At 40.0% G+C, this 20487-nt stretch overlaps 1 protein-coding gene across 2 annotated transcripts in view; it reads left to right on the top strand.

Moving 5' to 3' along the window:
• Positions 1 to 20487, top strand: part of slc39a14 (solute carrier family 39 member 14) — a 37549-nt gene that overhangs the window by 9933 nt on the left and 7129 nt on the right. The window contains exons 2-6 of one of the 2 annotated variants that reach the window (XM_079689527.1): positions 4477 to 4646; positions 5892 to 6244; positions 8908 to 9079; positions 13593 to 13762; positions 16831 to 16953. In XM_079689527.1, coding sequence (XP_079545653.1) covers positions 5924 to 6244; positions 8908 to 9079; positions 13593 to 13762; positions 16831 to 16953 — 786 coding nt within the window. In that variant the 5' untranslated portion in view covers positions 4477 to 4646; positions 5892 to 5923. Of the gene's footprint in view, positions 1 to 4476; positions 4647 to 5891; positions 6245 to 8907; positions 9080 to 13592; positions 13763 to 15272; positions 15443 to 16830; positions 16954 to 20487 lie in introns of both variants that reach the window. The other variant, XM_079689526.1, reaches the window with a different exon arrangement.

The raw sequence follows: 20487 nt of genomic DNA, 5'->3' as shown, positions 1-20487 counted from the left end.
AAGAAAACATGCATTTAAAAGAACCCAGTGTTTCCCCTAGGATGGAGTCATAGCAGCGGTGCTAAGGCACGCGGGCCCAGCAAAATGTGAGCGCGGCGCGCGTGGACATTTTAAGTGTGTGCGCGTGCGAAGTGCTTCCCGCCATTATGTTTCTATTTGTCTGCCAGCACAAGAAAGACACATACATCATTAAAGGCTTCAAATGTATTCAGTATTGTATGAACATAATTGGTGGTTGGACATCACATCCTCTAGGGGGGTCCGGGGGTATGCCCCCCCCGGGAAGATTTGTTTTTACATTTTAATATAAAATGCTTCAATCTGGTGCACTTCGAGCACACAATGACTAGAGACTAGATCTAACTCTAAACACCCATATGAAAAAGATCGTTTTACATTTTAATAATCAAATAATTGAACATACCAATAAACTACCATAGCCAATAACACATATGTAACTTATTTTATTTTTGTTGTTCATTTACATCACTTTCATCAGGCAATTTTTTAGTTTAATATCAGGTGTCAAAAGAGCATGGCACCTAGTAATGAATGTGCCAAATGTCTCCACTTCGTTCCACTGCCCCAGTGACTTGAATATCTTGGGTTCTGCCACCCTTCATGCAGATCTAGATCCCTCCGCTTCGCGTCGGGATCCTGATCAGCCTGTCGGGTGTTCTTTTCCCCATAATGACCGCGTCGCTGCACGTTATCCCTTACAAACTAACTAAGTTAGCTAGATGTAATTCATTCTTAACTGTAGGCTTTTATCAAAGTATTAATTTACTTAATCTAAATGTAACAACATTTTAAATTATAATAACTTACATTTATGGCGTTATGACCTTCTTCTTGAGGTGATTGTGTCCAAATAAAGTTATGTCTGCTTCAACTTGCTGTTGTCTGTCTTGTCAGGCAGTTTTCCTTCAGCTCTGAAAATGACAGCTTTCCCGCGTATCGGTGGCTCGAAGTTGCCGCGAGCGCTAGGGGGCAGCACTTATAATTATTTTAATTAAAAAAAAAAAATTTTTTTTTTTTTTTTTTTATCTGCTTGGGGGCTTGCGCCCCCTAGCAGCGGCGCGCATATTTCAGCAGCGGCGCAGCGCCGCTGCTGAAAACATATAGGGGAAACACTGGAACCAGTAGCCTTATAATAACTATGATTATTGCCATGATAACCATCTAATGGCTAATGCAATCTTATCAAGAACGGGACTAGCAGGAAGTTGTTTATGCTAATGTACTCTGCTTTTTGACCTGTGTTTGTAGAATAAATCATATATGGGATTGCAGTAGTTTACACATGTTAACAATCAAAAGGTCCATGTTTATCCAGGGCATGGCTATCTTTTTGTTTTGCTGCTGCCTCTCCTAAAAATGTTCTCCAACACCTTGCCTCTCATTTCTCTCTTAATAAAAAATAAATGTGGAGAAGGAGAGCCATATCACTTTACCTCTGGCTGATTTCCTACAGCCAGAGGCGGGCTGGAGGAAGACAAGCAGGGCTCATAGTTGGAAGTAAAGCCACAACTCTTAATAATACAGGGTTGTGTTCTTTTCTGGTTCAATATTTTATAACCATGTAAGTCCCATTTATATAAAGACTTAAAATAAAAAATGTGCTGGAAACCACCAAAGGACCAGGCTTTTCAGATTGATTTGAGTTGTCCGATTGCTCTGGTTGTGTTCACATATTTCTAACAATTCTGCGAGTCGGGGGGAATAACTAAGTGACATTAAAGTGGATTTTCAAGGAGTTTAAGTTTGGATTTGGTGGAAACGGTAGTCCCATTAGTGATGTACAGAAACAAAATAACAAATCATTTTAAACACATCTTTTCATTAAGTAACGGCTTAGCATGTTGGACGTCTGCGTGGTTATGATCCTCGACTTTAACTTGGACAATCAAACAGAAAGCCCACGTTCATCTTCACCTGCCAGGCTTCATTTTAGCATAGCTTCGCGTCACAGAGAAACTGATGCCATATTATGCAAAAGGCATGGAAATAAAGTTAAAAAGGTTTGATACATTTGCGTATATCAACTCAAATCCAATACTTTGGAAATATTAACTAACTAACCCTAACCCACTAATTCCCATCTCTTATTTAATTAAAGAGGCCCCATTATGCATGTTGGTGTTTCCTGTAGTGTGGGGGCACGTCAATGGTCTGCAATGTGTAAAAGTTCCATCCAGATGGAGTTTCTCTCCCCCACACTCCCCTGCCTGAAACGTCTCCACTGAACTTCATAGTGACACTATGGGTAAGTTTCACTTTGGTTAAATGGAATCCTTGCGTCCCTCACTTGCGTCGTTTCCCTGCATTTAGTCCCTCCCACCAGGGAAGCATGGAGAGACGCAAGGAAACCACAAGAAGCAGGGAAATGAGTTTTAAGAGCAATGGGATATTGTTTCCTCCGGAGCGTCACGTGAAGCGACTTCCGTTTGTGATGACGCCGCACAGCTGATCGTCTGACAGCAGCCAGATCAGTGCATGCACTGAATCGTCCAATCAGTGAGCGATACACAGTAAGGGGGCGGGGCGAGTGTATGAGGATTTCACCAGAGGATGGTCGGGTAGTTCCTCGATCATCGCTCCTCCGTTATCACTCCTCGATCCTCGGTCCTCCGGCAAAAATAAGGCCACTGGGACGCTACTCAAGATGGCGCAGACAAATCAACTTCCGGTGATACAGAGACCGAGGAGCGAGGAAATAAAAAATAAGAGAAGTGAAACGCACCCTATGTAACACTCTCACTTCTATTGGCTAGCGCTCCAACATATTGTACATGATATGCTCAGAGGCGGGACATCTCTAAGCAGTTGACCAATCACTACAGAGCCGGCCAGCTAACCAATCAGAGCAGACTGGGCTCTGGTTTCAGACAGAGAGTGAAAAGAGATCTTTGAACATTAAAAGCATGGAGACATGTCACAGTCGAGGCATAAAATACAATGATGAAAATACAATGATGAATGAAACAATGAATGAGCATAATAGGGATTACGTATTTTACTTTAGAATGACGTACTGTAATGAAAAGATACTTGTATCTATTATTGTTATTATTGTTATCTGTTATACTAAAAAAATGTAGATCTATTCTACAAAATGCCTACAAAAAGTCCAAAATATGTCTTATCATATTTTCCATATTTTGATATGATTGCTAGTTTCTTTTTACACTTGGCTTTGACCTATGTTACAATAGCAGCCATACAGTAAGGAGGTTAAGGTTCAGAGCTCCTCTTACTTTTACAATGATTTTATGAGAGCAAAGTGCAGGAAAAGGGAAACAAATGAAGCTAAAGATACGTCCAAAAAACACTAAATAAAGCTAGTAGAGGAGGATACAGTTCATTGAGTTGACATATTAGGTCAGTCTCCTCTTTGCCTCCTCAGAGAGGGAAACCGTTGGTGAGTAAATGCCTATGACATGAAGGAGAAGGCAGACAGACTATCCATTTTCAAGTTCTGTTTGCTCAAGGGCATCTCAGCAGTATTTCAAAAGAAAGGAGAGGCTGTCTTATTTTCTTTCGACTCTCCTGGCTTTATAAACAACTTCTCTGGAGTTCCTAAGCCCTCAGTGACATAAACGTGATTATATTGGCTTGCAATATACAGCTGCAGTATATCCCTGTCAGATTCCTAACTAAATTGCCATTTCTTTATTTAGGATTCAGTGTTTCCCCTAGGATGGAGTCATAGCAGCGGTGCTAAGGCATGTGGGTCCAGCATAATGTGAGCGCGGAGCGCGTGGAATCTTTTAGTGTGTGCGAAGTGCGCCCCGCCAATTTGTTTCTATGTGTCTGCACAACAAAGGCTCTTGAGGCCTAGTACCAGGGCCGGTTCTAGACAATTTTCTGCCCTAGGTGAGATTTTAGGCGACATTTTATATGTAAAGAATAAATGAGAAATCTCTACAAAAGACAAATACACTGCAGAAACTTATTGACATAGGTAATAGACGTCAAAATGGCTTCAAATGTATTCAGTATTGTATGAACATGTTTGAATTGGGGGGTGGACGTCACATCCTCTGGGGGGGTCCGGGGCAATGTCTCAAGATTTAGCAAAAATATACCTTTATTGAACATACAGTAACACAAATACTACAAATCCACATAACAAACAATCAAAAATGAAAAAGGGTCGCCACTTATTATTATTTTAAGAAAAAAAGTCAAAAGTTAAAAAAAACTTTTTTTTGTTACCTGGCTGGCACCCCCTAGCAGCGGCGCTCATATTTCAGCAGCGGCGCTGCGCCGCCACTATTTGTGTATAGGGGAAACACTGAGAAGGGAAGCTCATTGCAGATTTAGAAAAGGAATGGTTTGGCTCTGTGCTGGAGTGTTTGGAATCTGAAAAAGTCCACAGTGAATACAGAATATTTAAGATGGCAGCTGCCATGTCAGATTTCCCCACCGGTGAATCGTAACCTCTGTTTTACTGTCTGTCTCTCTCCTCTACAGTCCACTGCACTTCTGAGGAGCTTGCTGCTTTCTTCAGGCATTTCTTCCTCTCCGCTCGCTATTTCCCCAGACCCCCTCGCTGCTCCCAGGTAACCTGTGGGCATTACTCAGCACGCTCGGAGCCTGCAGGCAGACAGACCCAGCTATCATTAGAGGCTCTGTAGGAAAAGGTGAGCGTTTTTCACTCACAAATGAAAGGGTGTGATTATTTAGCCCACTTTTCCATGTGGACCTGCCGGGTGCACTGTAATGAATCAGTGCTCTGTGCGTTGAACCACACAGGAACAGTTTTCCATATGTGTGTGTGCTGTGAACATTTGAAGTGTGTGTCGGAGATGGCTAAAGTGCATGCACTATGAAATGCTTGCATAATCTTTTGGCTGATTTATAAAAACATAGTTTGTAATCCTGCTGTGTGTGCATTGAAACCGGGCACCTAACAACCCATTATAATAAAAGCTGATATCACTTTTAAAGTATTTGTTCAGATAGTATGAATTATCAGTACATTTTGTGTTTATAGAACGTTACTGTATTCCTTTGCTGGGTTATTATATTGGTGTATTGTGTGGTGAATGTGTGCTATAATTGTCTGTAATTGCATGTAATTGGCGGCTGTATTTATCCCTCCTCCCTCTGTGTGCTTTGAGCCTCAGGCAACGGCCTAACACTGGGCCTTTTAACACTTTGGGGGTTTCATTTGCTATAGGGGCACCCCTTTTCTACTCAACAATTGATGCAATAAATATCAGTACATAGCATAGTTATCAATGCTCCCTTTTTTCAGTTCTGACTATATACAGTCAATGGTTCTGACCCACAGTTTTCTGGGACTACTAAAAATGGGCAGCAAGTGTTTCTTTATACTTGTCATGACTTGTTAGTTGATCAGCATCATTTAGGCTTTAATACACTTTTTATCTATGCAATGTTATTTTATTACTGTATGTGTAGATTAGTAAAACCACCATTTTACAACAAAAGTATTTGGATTTATTTTGAAAACAAAGTTGTTTATATTCAGTGCTATATAGTGTATTTAGAAGGAGATATCATTCCCAAGGAAACGTTTATTTGAGCTCTGTTATTTAGATTCAATCACACATACTATACACATGCACAAACAGGACCGATACTCATGCATTCATTAAAGGGGCCCTATTTAGCTTTTTAGGGTTTTCCCTTCCCTGTAGTTGATATATAGGCTTTTGTTAATTATCGGCAAAGGCTAAAATCCCAAAGTTCCCTCCCACTCCTGGACACCAATCTTGACTTGAGCTAGCGACCATTTGTTTCTGAAGTCCCTACAGACTCAGCTCTATCTGCCTTCTGTGTAGAGTAAAGAGTATCAGCATTTTGTATTTGTTGTTTCAAAGGTTTGGTTCATCTATTGTTCTTATCCTTGACACCCCCAGGTCATCAACATCCCCCAGCCAGTGAAGAAGCCATGCTTATCTGCTCACCTCATGGCTGTACCGCAGGGACCATCACCCCCCTCCAGTCCAAGCTGGTTATTGTTCTGGCCCTGGCTGTCCTTTTCTGCCCCTTTGGCCAGGTGACATGTAAGGGGGAAGGTCAGACACAGTCCCCTGCCCAGGTGCTGCAGGACCTGCTGTCCCGCTATGGGGACAACAGCACCATCACGGTGCCCCAGCTGCGCTCCCTGCTGGCCCTGCTCAGCCAGGGTCAGGCTGAAGAGGACAACATCAGCAGCAATGTGCCCGAGATACCTAAAACAACCACGCCCCCCAAAACCAACAGCTCCAAGGTGAGAACAAAAGCACATCTTGTGTTAGCAATATGAATATATGAAACAGTCAAATGTTGTTTTACCTTGATATGATTTGATGTTTCCCCTATAAGTGTTCATTAGGAAACACGAGTAGAGACGACAGTCCATCTTTGACCATTACTCACACAACTATTCCCTGTTATCCCTTCAGTGTGAATCAATCTTTTAAACTGAAACATTTCAGTAAATAGCCCACGTTTCTTTGTTTGCTGACCAGCAGTCAAAACCCAAAGATATTTTATATACTACAACATTATAATAACTATTGATCTTCTTCTTTTTTTTGTTATTGTGGTTTTTTCTTGTCAATTGAATGATCATGTCATTTGTGGGACTTGCTGCTGAATACAAAGCTTGGTTCAGAGTCATCATATCAGAGCTGCAGTTCCCTAATCCTATAAGTGATACGGTTCCTTTTATTGCCTTCTTTAACGATGGCTCCTGACATGGACTTGCTCCAAGGTGGTCCCATTGTGAGTTAGAGATCTTCTGAAAGAGTGGGACCTGGTCTAAATTCAGTCAAATCAGATCTGTGCTCATGCTCTTTTGATCTTGGGTTAATTGCATGAGTAAAAGTAGTCTTTTCTAACAAAGCTGCACATTTATTTTGATGCATCAAATAGTGTTGGGTAACATGCTGACATTTTCAACAGGCAGCCTAACAACTGGAATTGGCGATATTATAGTGCGTGTGTTTTACAGTGCATCATGTGAAAGCAGCTTAAGTCTTTGGTTGAGGAACATTCAATTAGCAAAATAAAAAAAATCAAATTGTCAAAAGAACCACCCAAAAATGACCCAACCCTAACATTATATTACCAGAATTGGTGTTTCCAAATGTTGGTCGAACATGCAAACGGCACTAGATTTGCATTACTCACCACCAGACCCAAAAAACCTGATGGTAATCTTTTGAATGGCTGGTAAATTCAAACTCTAGCCATTAAGCAGGTGGCTCGTTAAAGGCTATTTAAATTAATCTCAATTCTGGGTGTTTCTAAATCACTTAATCTCTAAACATTCGTAACATTAAAGAGATGTAAGAGTGTTCTTGTATCCTCCATGGAGTGTCTCCTTAGCCTTTTGAGTATTTGCCTTCTTTTTTAAAAAGTTGTAGCAGTTTCAATTATTTTTGGTGGAGCCTCAGCGTCCCTGCCACACTGAAGCAGGCATGGTAAATCCAGCTTTACTCCTGCCTGGAGGAAGCAGGAGCCACTGGTACCAAATAGCTGAAATACTTAGCATATTTCCCATGCTCATTGTCGTCGATGATTGACTCACTTGCTGATCTGCTTTTGAATAGATTTAATCTGAGTAATGTTGACAAAGTTCTGAATACTTCTGAGAAATGAAAGGGAACAAAAGGTTAAGGTCAGACATTTGCAATGGATTCACACCATTGTGTGCTGCTGTCATACAGAACAAACGAGTTCCTGTTGTGGTAAAGTGTGAGACTCGCTTCAGCCACGTGTTTAGTCACGTGTCGCCTGTAATGACCTTTCAGAGGCAGCCACTCGTCACTCTACACACTGCATTCCATTTTTCACAGATGCCACAGTGACATGTATCTTGTTTTTCTGAGGACAGTTTATAGTCAGTATTGGAACTCATTTATGTAGATGTACAGTGTTAGGGCAAAGGGACAGTGCAGATACAAAGGCAAAAACTAAGTTAGTGGACTAACATATTAAATCAAGCACCAAATACACATAAAATACAAAACATACAATCGTTGAATAGCATATTGAATATATTTACTGCTGTTGTCAAAAGCACCTCTTGTGTTTCAGCTTCAGGAAATTCAATATTATTTACACTGATACAGTATCTATTGACTTTTCAACGTGAGCTTTAAGGTTGGATACATAAATTAAATAGATTTTAGAAATGGCAAGCTATCTTGCCATTTCTAAAATCTAACACCTTAGAATTACAGACGATTTGAAAGTAAAATGAGCATAATGCCAATTTCTAGCTTTATTTAAACTTATATAGAATTGATGAAAAGAAGCAGAAAACATACTAGGTTTGTGTTGGTTAAGGAAAATAATCAACACTTGGTTTCAATACTGTCCCATCTTACTATTTTTCTTTTTTTATTATGTGATGAATGACACTTCAAACACACTAAAGCCTAATGTGATGTGTTCACATGTGTTTGTTTTGTCTAATCCAGCTGGAACCAAACAAGGCTTACTTTAAAAAACATGTTTCAGTAACCTAATCCGAGTATCAAAATGTTGCCTGAATACTGATTAATTTTGTACAACCTCAATCCTTTTTAGTGTAAAACATAGTTAAGTTCACACACACTATTTTATGAAAATATAGGTTCACCTATTGAATAAAAAAAAGAACAAATTAATAAAAGAAAATGAAAACCATAAAGCAAATTCAGCCAGACGTTGTATAGATTCACACTTAGCCTACAGAACAATACAGCTTACAAAGAAGAAATAATATCTGATCCTTTTACAACAAACACTATAAGCTGTTTTTTTGTAACATTGTAATCCTGCTAGTAATCACATTTTTCGAAATATAACATGTAATCTATTACTGCCTAAGCCTGGCTAAAACAATAGTTTAAAAATAAAATGCTAACTTCTTTGGGCTAACTGACTGACTTTAATTTCCAGTGCTTAGCTGCAGATACACTGGCCATTTACAGCATCAGTGAGCAGTCGCAGCTGGATGGGCGGGGCCTCCAGGAGCTGTGCCCCACCATGCTGCAGCAGCTGGATGCTGGCACCTGCAGGGCGCAAAAAGAGGAGGAGTCAAGCATTGGCCCCAGGCCAACGGACGCCGAAGGTGAGCGAGGAGTTGATACTTATCTTTAACACGCTATTTAGCTATTTATCGATCTTTAGAACAATCAACATATGTTTATTTTAAGATTCCTGTAATGAACACTAGGTTACATTCTTTTGATTTAAGCAGCGGTTTTCAAAGTGTGAGGCGCGTCTCCCCGGGGGGGTGCCCGATATGGTAGCAGATATGGTGCAAAATGCGAGAGCTTGTAAAACCTGATGTGAGCACTTGCAGAAAAAAAATCTGAGCTTGTGTGCATACATTGACACTTGTATAAAATATCCACGTATCTGTGAACCAAATTTGAAGTCACAGAAGAAGAAAAAAAGTTTTGTAGCTTGTAGACGCAGTCCCCCACTGTTGTTGTTGTGAGCGAAGCAGGGAGCTAGAACGGGAGCTGCGTTGGTGTGAAAGGGGCAACAGTAGTCACTTGTTTGTGTGTGACTGATCTGAGCTTCCGCCTCTTCGTTCTGATAGCTCCGCCCCTTCGCTCCAACCCCCCTCTCCCCCCCCATCTACAGGTGAAAATTACTTTAGCGACACATTCATTCGAAGAAGTGTAGCAAAAGTCAAGGCCACAGATTTGTCCATTTATACTGCCACAGAGCAGATTCGTCAAGTTGTAATGACTGATTTGAGAGGTTGTAATAACCAAGTTGCAGTTGCAATGGAAAATATATTTAAAACATATATATTTTTCTGCAAGTGAACATTTCATCACTAAGTTCATTTTTTTTCTACAAGCTACAAAACTTTTTCTCTTCTTCTGTTACTTCAAATTTGGTTCACAGATACTACGTGGATATTTTATACAAGTGTAAATGTATGCACACACGCTCAGATTCTTTGTTTGTCTGAGGGGAGGCTCACCTTCCCACACTTTGAAAACCCCTGATCTAGAGGATAACAGCAAATCCAATGAAAAGACCAAAACTAACAATTAATTAATTGTACTAACGGAGCATATTCCAATGATCATTTTAATAACTAAAGAGGCCCTATTATTACTTTTGGGGTTTTCCCTTTCCTGTAGTGTTTCATAAGTTTTTGTACATGTTAATGGTCTGCAAAGGCTAAAATCCCAGCGTTCCCTCGAGAGGGAGTTTCTCTCCCACACACTCCCCCCCCCTGCATCTCCATTGGAATACTTTGTTTACTTCTGTAACATAGTGTGTCACAATGCAACAGTTGCGCTTCTATTGGCTAGGGCTCCAACACATTGTAGGCCAAGGGTCGGGACATTTTTGACACATCTCCAAGCATGACCAATCCCAACAGAGACGGCCAGCTGACCAATCAGAGCAGAGCAGGCTTTGATTTCAGACAGAAGGTGAAAAGAGGTGCTGCAGCACAGGCAGTATCAACATCTTTTTGAACATTAAAGCATGGAGACATGTCACAGTAGAGGCACTAAATACAAAGTATGAACCTTAAGATGTGCATATTAGAGCCCCTTTAATGAGATCATATTTGTGTTGGTCTTTCCAATGAATTTGTTGACTAAAGAAAAAAGTATCAGCAGCCTTATCCTTTGAATGTATTCTTTAACTGTACTGTACTCTAAATGTACTTAATTGCATTTGTGTTGTCTGTTGGTAAACAACTTTGCAGTTGGTGATATTTCTTTGTACAGCTTTTTTATCTGTTCATTGTGGAACTAACTAAATTATGCCTATTCTAGAGAGACTACATCATCATTTCTTTCAATCACTAACTTTTGAAAGTTTGTCCTCGTCTCTCTTTTTTTTACAACTGTATTTTCAGCTAATACATGGAGGCTTTAAAAAACACATTTCTCCATCAGATCTGAGCTCCAAAGTGTGTGTATTGTTGCCTGGAGACAGTGCTATCATGATGTCCCCAAACGAGATGAAAGCCATAACAATCACGCACAGATAGCCAAGGCTCAGATTGGATTTCTCAGTTTGGCTACAAAAGCAACACATCCTGAAATCGTGCCTCAGTCAGCACATCAGATAGAAAGCAGAGATGTCCTCCAGGTAAAGACAGTGGGACAGGAAACCATCCCTGCCACTAACTGCTCCTCTTTCCTTGGCTGCTGACTCATTGTAACTCCACACGGACTGCTGACTTTACACAACCATTAGGACGTCCTTGCGAGCCCTGGAAGTCATATTGGTCTCTCCATCCAATTTAACAAGAGCTATAGTTGAGTGGAAACTTCATTTGAATTGCAGTGTGTGGCTCTCATAAGAAGCTAGCTGATGACAGACTTTGAGAACGTGGCCATCTTGTGCTATGTCCTGGCCTCGATTGTTAAAAAACAGCAATGCTTAAAATTGCCTTATTCAGCTATTTTGGGTTTTTCCCTTTACTGTAGTTCTTTATATAGGTTTTTGTGAATGGTCTGCAAAGGCTAAAATCCCAAAGTTCCTCCAGAGAGAGTTTCTCTCCCGCACACTCCCCTCCTGCCTCAAACAGACTCCTTTGTTTACTTCCACAACATAGTGACATCACTATGTAACACAGTTGATAAACTTCAAATATATGAAGCCATCATAGCCTTAGTAAACCAACTCTCACATGTCAGTTAGTTTAACCACACTTATCTCATTCTTCATCGGGTAGAGGAGAAATATGTTAGCTATCTCTCCCCTTCCACTGATACATGTTTATTTTTCTTATCACCCTCTCATTCCCTCAGCTGGCCTCACACTCGCCCTTGTAGACCGCTTATTTTGGCCTGAGATCTCTTTTCTTTGCCTTGGCTGTGAAGGTCTGCCAGCAGCAGGGAGGCGGAAGCCATGGAAATTCAACTCTCTCTCGTATATCTTGATCCTTTCACATTACCTAAATGTGATGTTTTTGCAACCGTTTTTTTTTGTTGACATAAAATCAGATCAGATTTACTGTCGAAACACATCACTGGTCATGGTCAATTCAAACCACAAACGGCACGATTTTACTTGTTTTAGGGTGTTGATGCTGATTTAGTATTATCTTTGCTTATGTCTACTTTTTAACCCTTTTGACACCATGCCTAACAACTATCTTAAAGGTCCCATGTCATGGCCATTTCTACTGATCATAATTCCATTGTTGAGGTATACTAAAATACATTTATACTGTGCAATTTTCCAAACTCACATTGGTTTCTCATACAGCATCTCTGTAAAGTATGTGTATTCACTCTCTGTCCTAAACGGCTTGTTGGAGCTCCTGCCCCCCCCCCTCCCTATGAGCCCAGTGTGCTCTGATTGGTCGGGACGTGGCGAGGCTCGCTGCTCGGTGAGCTGGCTTACTGGTGTGGTTTCCGGGTTGGCGATACAGCGAGATAGTGCGCTACTCACCCTGAGCACACACAAACACTCACAGCCGAAGTAAAAACAATAAGTGTGGCTTGATGCTGAGTAAGAACAAGGTTTATAACGCTGTGAGAATGGGTCTGCAGAGAGCATTTCTCCGCGATCCCAACTCGTCTATTACCAGCGTTCAGGGAGTTCTATGCAAGTCAATGGGACTCCCTGTTAGTTGAAAATGTATGCTAAAGGTCCCCCCACTGCGTTTGATAGTGACGCCAAGGGATCCTGGTGTGTGAGGAGCTCCGCGGGTTGGCCCATTTTCGTTCCGGGTCATGCGGTTCCCGAAAGAAACAAATGGAAAAAGAAAAATCTCCAACGAGGCATTCTGGGGCAGCATAGACAGGTCTTTTCTGTGTTAGAGTTTTACTCCCTACAGGGTTTACTTTGAGGGTTTGTGACTCTGCAGACCGTTTACATGCATAAAAACCTTCATAACACACAAGGAGACGGGTAATAACCAGAAAAGCATATGATGGGACCTTTAAGATGTTCATTATCAACTGCTACCTACAGGCCGGCTGTTTTCAAATGACCTGCGAAACTACTTTGGTGTTATCTCTTTTGAAGAAGAGTTCTCTAGTTTCTTGTACCATGAATAACTTCAGGTCGTTTTATGAAAGTCAGCAGGAAAAAAACACAGGAGTTGAAGAAACTAGTGATTGAGTTGATCGAGATTGATCAAGGTGGAATATGGACCAATCAGAGATTTGTGTCGGTGCTGCACAGGCCAAATTTGAGATGTAGCTAATCTAGGGGCACCATTTTTATAGCACTTTAACTTAAAAGCAAACATTTACTTTGTTTTTGAGTTGTACTTTATAGAGGTTTACCTTTGCTTTACCACAAACCCCCTAATCTAGGTTTGGTCTCTTTTCTGAGCTATGAGAAGGTACAGTATTTAACAGCATATGATTGGTCAGAAATCTCTCCTAATTTTTACCCTTTCTTTCCCATAAACTTCACAGGTTCTTCAGCCAAAAATGACAGTAAAAGTTTTAACTAATTTTCACTAACCTTATTTAGTTTTTACAGGTGTTCCCATTTCTGGCTTTTGACCCTTAAAAGCCACGTGCAACCACTTTTTACAATTTGCATATTTCTGTGTTGTGGGCAAAAAAATTATAATATGTGCATGTTTTAATGTTACATCTTCCTCTTCCATCCAACCTTCCTGCCACTCAAACCTCTAGTGTGGGGTTTTTCTTTCCTGAGCGTCACAATCATCAATCTATTCTCCCTCACCGGAGTCTTCATCATGCCCCTGATGAAGACGCGCTATATGAAACACGCGCTCACCTTTTTCATCGCTCTTGCCATTGGCACGCTGTTCTCCACTGCCATCCTGCAGCTCCTGCCAGAGGTTTGCCATCCATCCATTCATACATACATCCATCCATCCATTTATCCATCCATCCATACATCCATCCATCCATTCATAGATACATCAATCCATCCATCTATCCATCCATCCACATTTTGCATCTTTTCACATCACATTTTTACGGTGCAAACCATGGTGCAAACTCACTTCAACGTCCCAGAACACTTCCATTAGGTGAAACGGGCTGCACTTTCAAAAACAATGATAATAAAAAAACTCAAACTGGCCCATGCAAATGCAGAAACATCTTCACCAACTTGACAATCCTGTACCAACTTTACAGGATTATAAAGTTGGCCATTTATCACTGTTGGCAGAGTCAGTCTGCTTCATAATTGTAGGTGTTTTGTCAGTATATTTGAATAGGTTAGCTATGTTAGTGAACTATTTTACAGCAGATCTGCAACAATATCAGAAGGAATCATGTGATCAAATGTTTTAAATAAGCCAGTAAAACTTACATTTTAGATACATTTCCAGTGACAGTGACTGTTGGCTAACTTTTTGCGTTTCTAGTAATGGAAATGTTTTGGGCCATACAATTTACTTTCCAAATAAAATAAAAAAACACGGTTGAAAACCTCTTTAATTCACTCTAGTGCCACATGGCTGTTTATGAAACTAGTGCAACTTTGGCCAAGCGCTTCTTACTTTCTCCGACGTTTCCTCTCCTTCCTGTCCTTGTATTTGTTTCCCGGGGTCTAATAAGCACTGGACTTGGCCTTTTGGTTTCGATCTCCCCACACTGCATCACCGATCATCTGCGGTGCTTTTCTCTTTGTGTGAACTGCATGTTTGTATCTGCTGCATTTCTGGACCTGTAGATGTAGGTCAGCTATGATGTTTTTCTCTGAAAGACCGTCCCCCCTTTTTTTTTTTTTTTTACCGCTGCAGCATGAAGAACGTCTGAAGCAGACTCGCATGAAAACTGGCAGTTTTTGTGACACGATCCAGGGTAGCTGGGGCGCAACATCAGAGTCCTTCAAATGTAAAGGCATCCCCTTGTTAAGAATGCTCCATTCTCACTGGCTATTTTAAGTTCATTTGCCCCCTTTTGTGTTTGCAGTGATAGCTAGTGTGTACCCCGAGGGCTAGCATAGAGGGACAGATGCACCCCAGTGGACTAGGACAAAAGTGTATGTGTGCGTGTGTGTGTGCAAGTAAACTGTAATTTCACTTTAATCACTTCCCCTCTCTATCAAAATGCATTGGGTGCGATGACTGCTTCAAAGGACAACAGAGGCCGATGAAAGGTGGTGTTTGATCTGTTTTCAAATAAGCATGTTTTCTCCGGTGTCTTTAAAAACTCTTGGTTTTCCTCAGGTCGATTTCATTCAATTCTTCTTTTCTTTTCAGGGTGTTTACTGGCGGGTACCCTTTATTCCTTACTCTGGTGACTAATCTGAAAAAACCTGTTCTCAACTAATTACCTCTGTCTTTTTTTGCCTTCCCTCTTCTTTTCCTCTCGCCCACTCTCCTCGTTGATCAGTGTGGGGTTATGGGATCCTGTGTGTGACACTGATCTCTCTGTGTTCGCTGGTCGGGGCGAGCGTGGTGCCCTTCATGAGGAAAACCTTTTACAAGCGGCTGCTGCTCTTCTTCATAGCCCTGGCCATTGGCACGCTCTACTCCAACGCGCTGTTTCAGCTCATCCCAGAGGTAGTGTCGCTGCTGCTGTGACTCACTTAGCTGCAGCTCCATCACAGTGCAGGGTCGCTAGGCAGTCAAAGGAAGAGGATGAATAGTATGAGTAAATAAAAGAAAGAGGATTAAACTGTATGTTTTCACCCCCCTTTCCTATTTTATTGCGTCAAAACCTCTAATTTAAGCTGAGTTTGGAAACATTTTATTATTTGATGTACACAACAAGCCCAGCACTTTGAAGTATTGTATTTGGGTAACCTTTATTAAGTGACAGAAATGAACGGGGGAGACAGTGGGGATGACATGCGGCAAAAAGTCCTACCCCGCATGGGTGACAATCCCCAGTTCATTGGTTGCCAGTTCTACCAAATAAGCTAAATGGCGGCCCAAATATGGTAAAATATTTCTTAATTGTTAATCACACAAAAATGTTGATAAAATAAATCATAAGTTTGCAAACGTATTCAACCCCCCTGTGTTTGGAACAGATGGAGAGTTCTCCTTGATGGCCAAAATGTAAAAATGTAGTCTTATCTGACCAGGATTCATTTTTTCACATGGGGTGAATAATTTATTTTGTTTTGTTTTTATAATTTGTTAACATCTCTTTTCATTCATCAATTTGGACTATTTTGTGTGGGTCAATTACAGGAAATCCAAATCAAATGTGGTCTAAATCACAGGTTTCATTGCAATAATTTAGGTGCTTTTGCTGGGGTTATATATAGAACAGACAAAAAACACATTATCCCTTAAAACAAAGCTGACATATTTTAAGTGTGTTGGTGATATATGCTGCACATTAGTCGCCATTTAAGTGTCTGAAGTTCAAGAAAGAAACCTGACTAAAAGTAAATATGGCTACAGTCCTCTAGAAGCCTTTAGATGTACTTGTATAATATTTATAATATAATAATTACCCTAATTCATCAATTATTGTTTTCTCGTTACATTGAATTTGATCAGTTGGGCTAACGAGGGAAGCTTAGGTACAGTACATATTTAAGCAAGGTTCAAACTCAAGCCTTACTTAAGGAGCGGTATAACCCACAAGTATGGGAAAGCGTGTGTTATGGCTTTAAATGCCGTCTAGACAGTGGGCCCACCCACCATGGCCAAGTTTACAGCTGCTGTGAAATATATTGCATAATTTCACAGACAAAAGAGGAGGTTTCTGTCTGATATGACAGCTTAATACACAGCCTACAGCCTCTTAGAGTTCAAACATTCACTAACCGCTAATTGTTAAACTGAAAAATCCTGCCAAATTACATTTGACAATTGTTTCAAGCAACACCTCATTCAAAAAATATACACATCAGGTGATGCCAGGCAGTAATTATATAACAGCTACTGTAAATAACCATCAGAAGCTGATATCATCTTCTTTCCTGCAATGCTAGGCCTTTGGTTTTAACCCCATGGTGGATAACTACGTGTCCAAATCAGCCGTGGTCTTCGCTGGCTTTTACCTCTTCTTCTTCACTGAAAAGGTCCTCAGAGTGCTTCTCAAACGGAAAAATGGGGTGAGTACATAAACAGCAAGAATGATGTGATGAACAAGTTGCTCTCAAAACCAAACTGAATCTGAGAAATAATTACCTTCATTTATCTTTTAAAATGACCAATTCTGCAAATCACATATTTAAAAGGTTAATTAATTAATCTGTTTTATGGCATTTTATTTTTAGTTCCCATTAAATCCATTTTGAATTCGCACATTCAGTGTTATCGACTACTGTAAACGCCAATCAGTACATCTCAATACATGCTAAGTCAGAAACACTTCTAGTTGTTTCATTGGAACTTTAAATCTAAGTATTTGTTCCAGTCTATCCATATATTGTTGATATTCATTTCATTACACTATAAGGGTCCCTATTATGCTAATTTTCCGGTTCATATTTGTATGTTGTGTCTCTGCTGTGACATGTCTCCATGCTTTAATGTTCAAAAAGCTCTTTATTTTTCTCATACTGTCTGTGCTGCAGCACCTCTTTTCACCCTCTGTCTGAAACCAGAGCCCAGTCTGCTCTGATTGGTAAATCGCTTAGAGATGTTCAGCCCCTTAGACTATCACGTATAAGGTATGGATCGGTTAAATGTGTTTTTCTTTTAATGAACCTGGTGCAGTGTAAGCCTTGGTGAGTTGTAAGTCCGGAGTTGACGAGTATAGATGGGCCGAAGAAAGATAAACAAGAGTAACACCGAATCAACATCTCTGTTACAGTCTCAACAAAACGATCCTCTGCCAGCCTCACAGAGCTGGTATTTATGGCAGCTTTAAACAGCTTGTATCCAAGGTCAAGACACAAAACGGTATTGTGGAAACCAGGACTAACAGTCAAAGGAGAACCTACCGTGCTCTGTTCCCTTTTCTGTCATTGATTTCCCTTAATAAAGAAAAAGTGCACCATCAACTCACGGATCAAAAAAACTTCTGCCAAACAAGACTTTTAAAAATTGGATGAAAAAACTGTCTAGGGTATAACGAACATTTGACCAAAACCAGTTTAGCTAAAAAATATGGCGACTGTACTCATCATTGCAAGAATGTTAAATTGATGTGTATTGCACCGTCTTTCAGTTTTTCAGTCAAAGAAAATGCTTTTTCTAGATTTGAACCATAATTTGCTTGGAACCATATTTTCTGTGAAATTTCTGAATTCTGTAGAAAAAAAACTAATATTATTTTGCTCAATATTGATCAATTATATAATACTGAAGTCCTATGATGTTTCCATAATAAATTGTGAATAAGATACTTTTTTTAATGAATTTTACAAAAAATCTTTATTATTGAATAATAATTGGATCTTACAAAAATAATTGAATAATAAAATATATATAATCTTATTAAAGATATTTGAATCTTACTGAGAGATAACGTTGCAAACTAAATTATAGTGGAGTAGAATGTGAGGTTTTTAAATCCATAATTGGATGGTAATTGTATTTATTTTACGTGTTGATCCTCTATACAGTACACCAATCCGTTGTAACGTTGTTAACTAGAAGTTCAACAGATCAGATTGTTATTTGTTCATAACACATATTTCAATTGTTGCTTGTATTATCTTTTCATCAGTGTCAGGTTTAACCAGTTGAACAGGATGTTAGGGCCAGAGGCAATGATGAGTTTATTTCAGAGTACAGTAATTCACTATAAGGAAGTGTATCTTAACATTATGTAAGCTGGCTCCCCACTATATTCTTACGTGTCCTTCAGAAAGGAATGTTCAGCTGTTTATGCTTAAAAAGTAAACGGAAAATTCTTGTTTGCTGGACTGAAAAAGACTCAGAGGAATCATTTATCAACTGGGTGAAGGTTTTAAGCACTTGACTTCATTTACGAACTGATGTCACAAAGTTGAACTCTTTCCCTTCTGCTGTGCATATTTCAGCAAAGAAACAAGAATGTACATCTTTTCACCCTCTGTCTGAAACCAGAGCCCAGTCTGTTCTGATTGGATAGCTGGATGGCTCTGTTGTGATTGGTTAACAGCTTAGAGCTGTTGACCGTCCCTTAGCCTATCATATTCAATGTGTTGGAGCGCAAGCCAATAGAAGCACAATTGTTACATGGTGAGTTCACTATGGAGTGCATTGATAATGTATGTTGCAGTTGCTTATACCGTTTTCTGACAACTGGTATGCAAGTCTAGTCACATTGGTGAAGTTACAGAACACATTTCCCCCAAAATAGGATTCTTAAACTTGAATAATTTCATTCACAAAAAGCAGAAGTGAATGGGTGGTGATTCTGGGAAAGTTGCTCCACCTTGTGGTTACTCGGCTCTAAGCCATATGGTCCAGCCAACCTAATTAACAACTAACACGTTTACGTGCTGATCCTATTACAAACGCTCTTTGACCCATATTGGCGCCTGCAAGTACTGCTGTCAGCTTTTTTCTTTCACTGCAAAAAAGAAACCCTTTAACAATTCTGGTGAAGTGTTACAGAGCAAAACACTGAATTTGAATTTACCTGCTTTGACTTTGTGGTAGATGTGAGCCAGGTTTAGAGTCACTGTCCCTGCAAACTTAAATAAGATAAACAAATAATGAATATGTGATTGTTTTGATCAAATCATTTTACAATAGAGTGTTGTGAGAATTAGTCAGAATCTCAAGCCATCATGCAGAATATGACCTTTTTTAAAGAGCCCTATTATGCTTTTTGGGGTTTTCCCTCTCCTGTAGTGTGTTATATAGGCTTTTGTGCATGTTAATGTTCTGCAAAGGCTAAAATCCCAAAGTCCCCTCCAAAAATCTGTCACACTCACAACCTTGTTACATCACTATGTAACACTGCCGCTTCTAGTGGCTAGCGCTCCAACACATTGTAGGTGTTAGGCTAAGGCAGTGGTTCTCAAAGTGGGGGGCGCGCCCCCCCTGGTGGGCGCAGAGGCATGCCAGGGGGGGGCGCGAGAGACCAGGAGGAAAAATGGTTATAAAAAAAAAAAAAAAAAGATTTAAAAAAAAAAAAATCATAATTTGACAAATTATTGATTCGAAAATAATATGATGCAGTACAGTACTATTACGTCTGGGTCTCTGTTTCATTAAAGCTCGGCTCTGTGTGTGTGTGTGTGGAACGAGCCATTTTGTGTGCGCGTGAGAGAGAGAGAGAGCGCACCGGTACTGGAGATCGTTGTTGTTAGCTTCTGGTGCTAGCGAGCTACGCTAACGGATATAAGGAGTTTTTTCAACAACAAAGTGGAGGAGAGTCCTCTCCTGTCAGACTGAGAGCTAAAGGACTCTCTCAGTGTTATCTCAGTGGGTCTCAAATGTTTTGGTCACCATTAATGTAAATAATTATTTCCGAGGCACACGGTTATATGATCATTATAGTTATAAAAAAATAAGAGAATAAATGAAAAACAGGTATGAAATACTATATGACAGTAAAACAAGAATAAAGTTTAAAAGGGTGATTTGTAAAATATCCATCAAGAAAAAGTAAATCTGTTTACATTTCTGTTTCATATGGGTGTTGAGAGATGTATCCATAGATCTCTTCATTTCGCTCTCAAAGTGCACCAGATTGATGCTTTTAA

This window comes from Notothenia rossii, assembly GCF_949606895.1.
Source record: "Notothenia rossii genome assembly, chromosome: 6".
NCBI lineage: Eukaryota > Metazoa > Chordata > Actinopteri > Perciformes > Nototheniidae > Notothenia > Notothenia rossii.
Note: the sequence above shows the minus strand (reverse complement) of the source record. Positions and strands in the feature narration are given on the sequence as shown.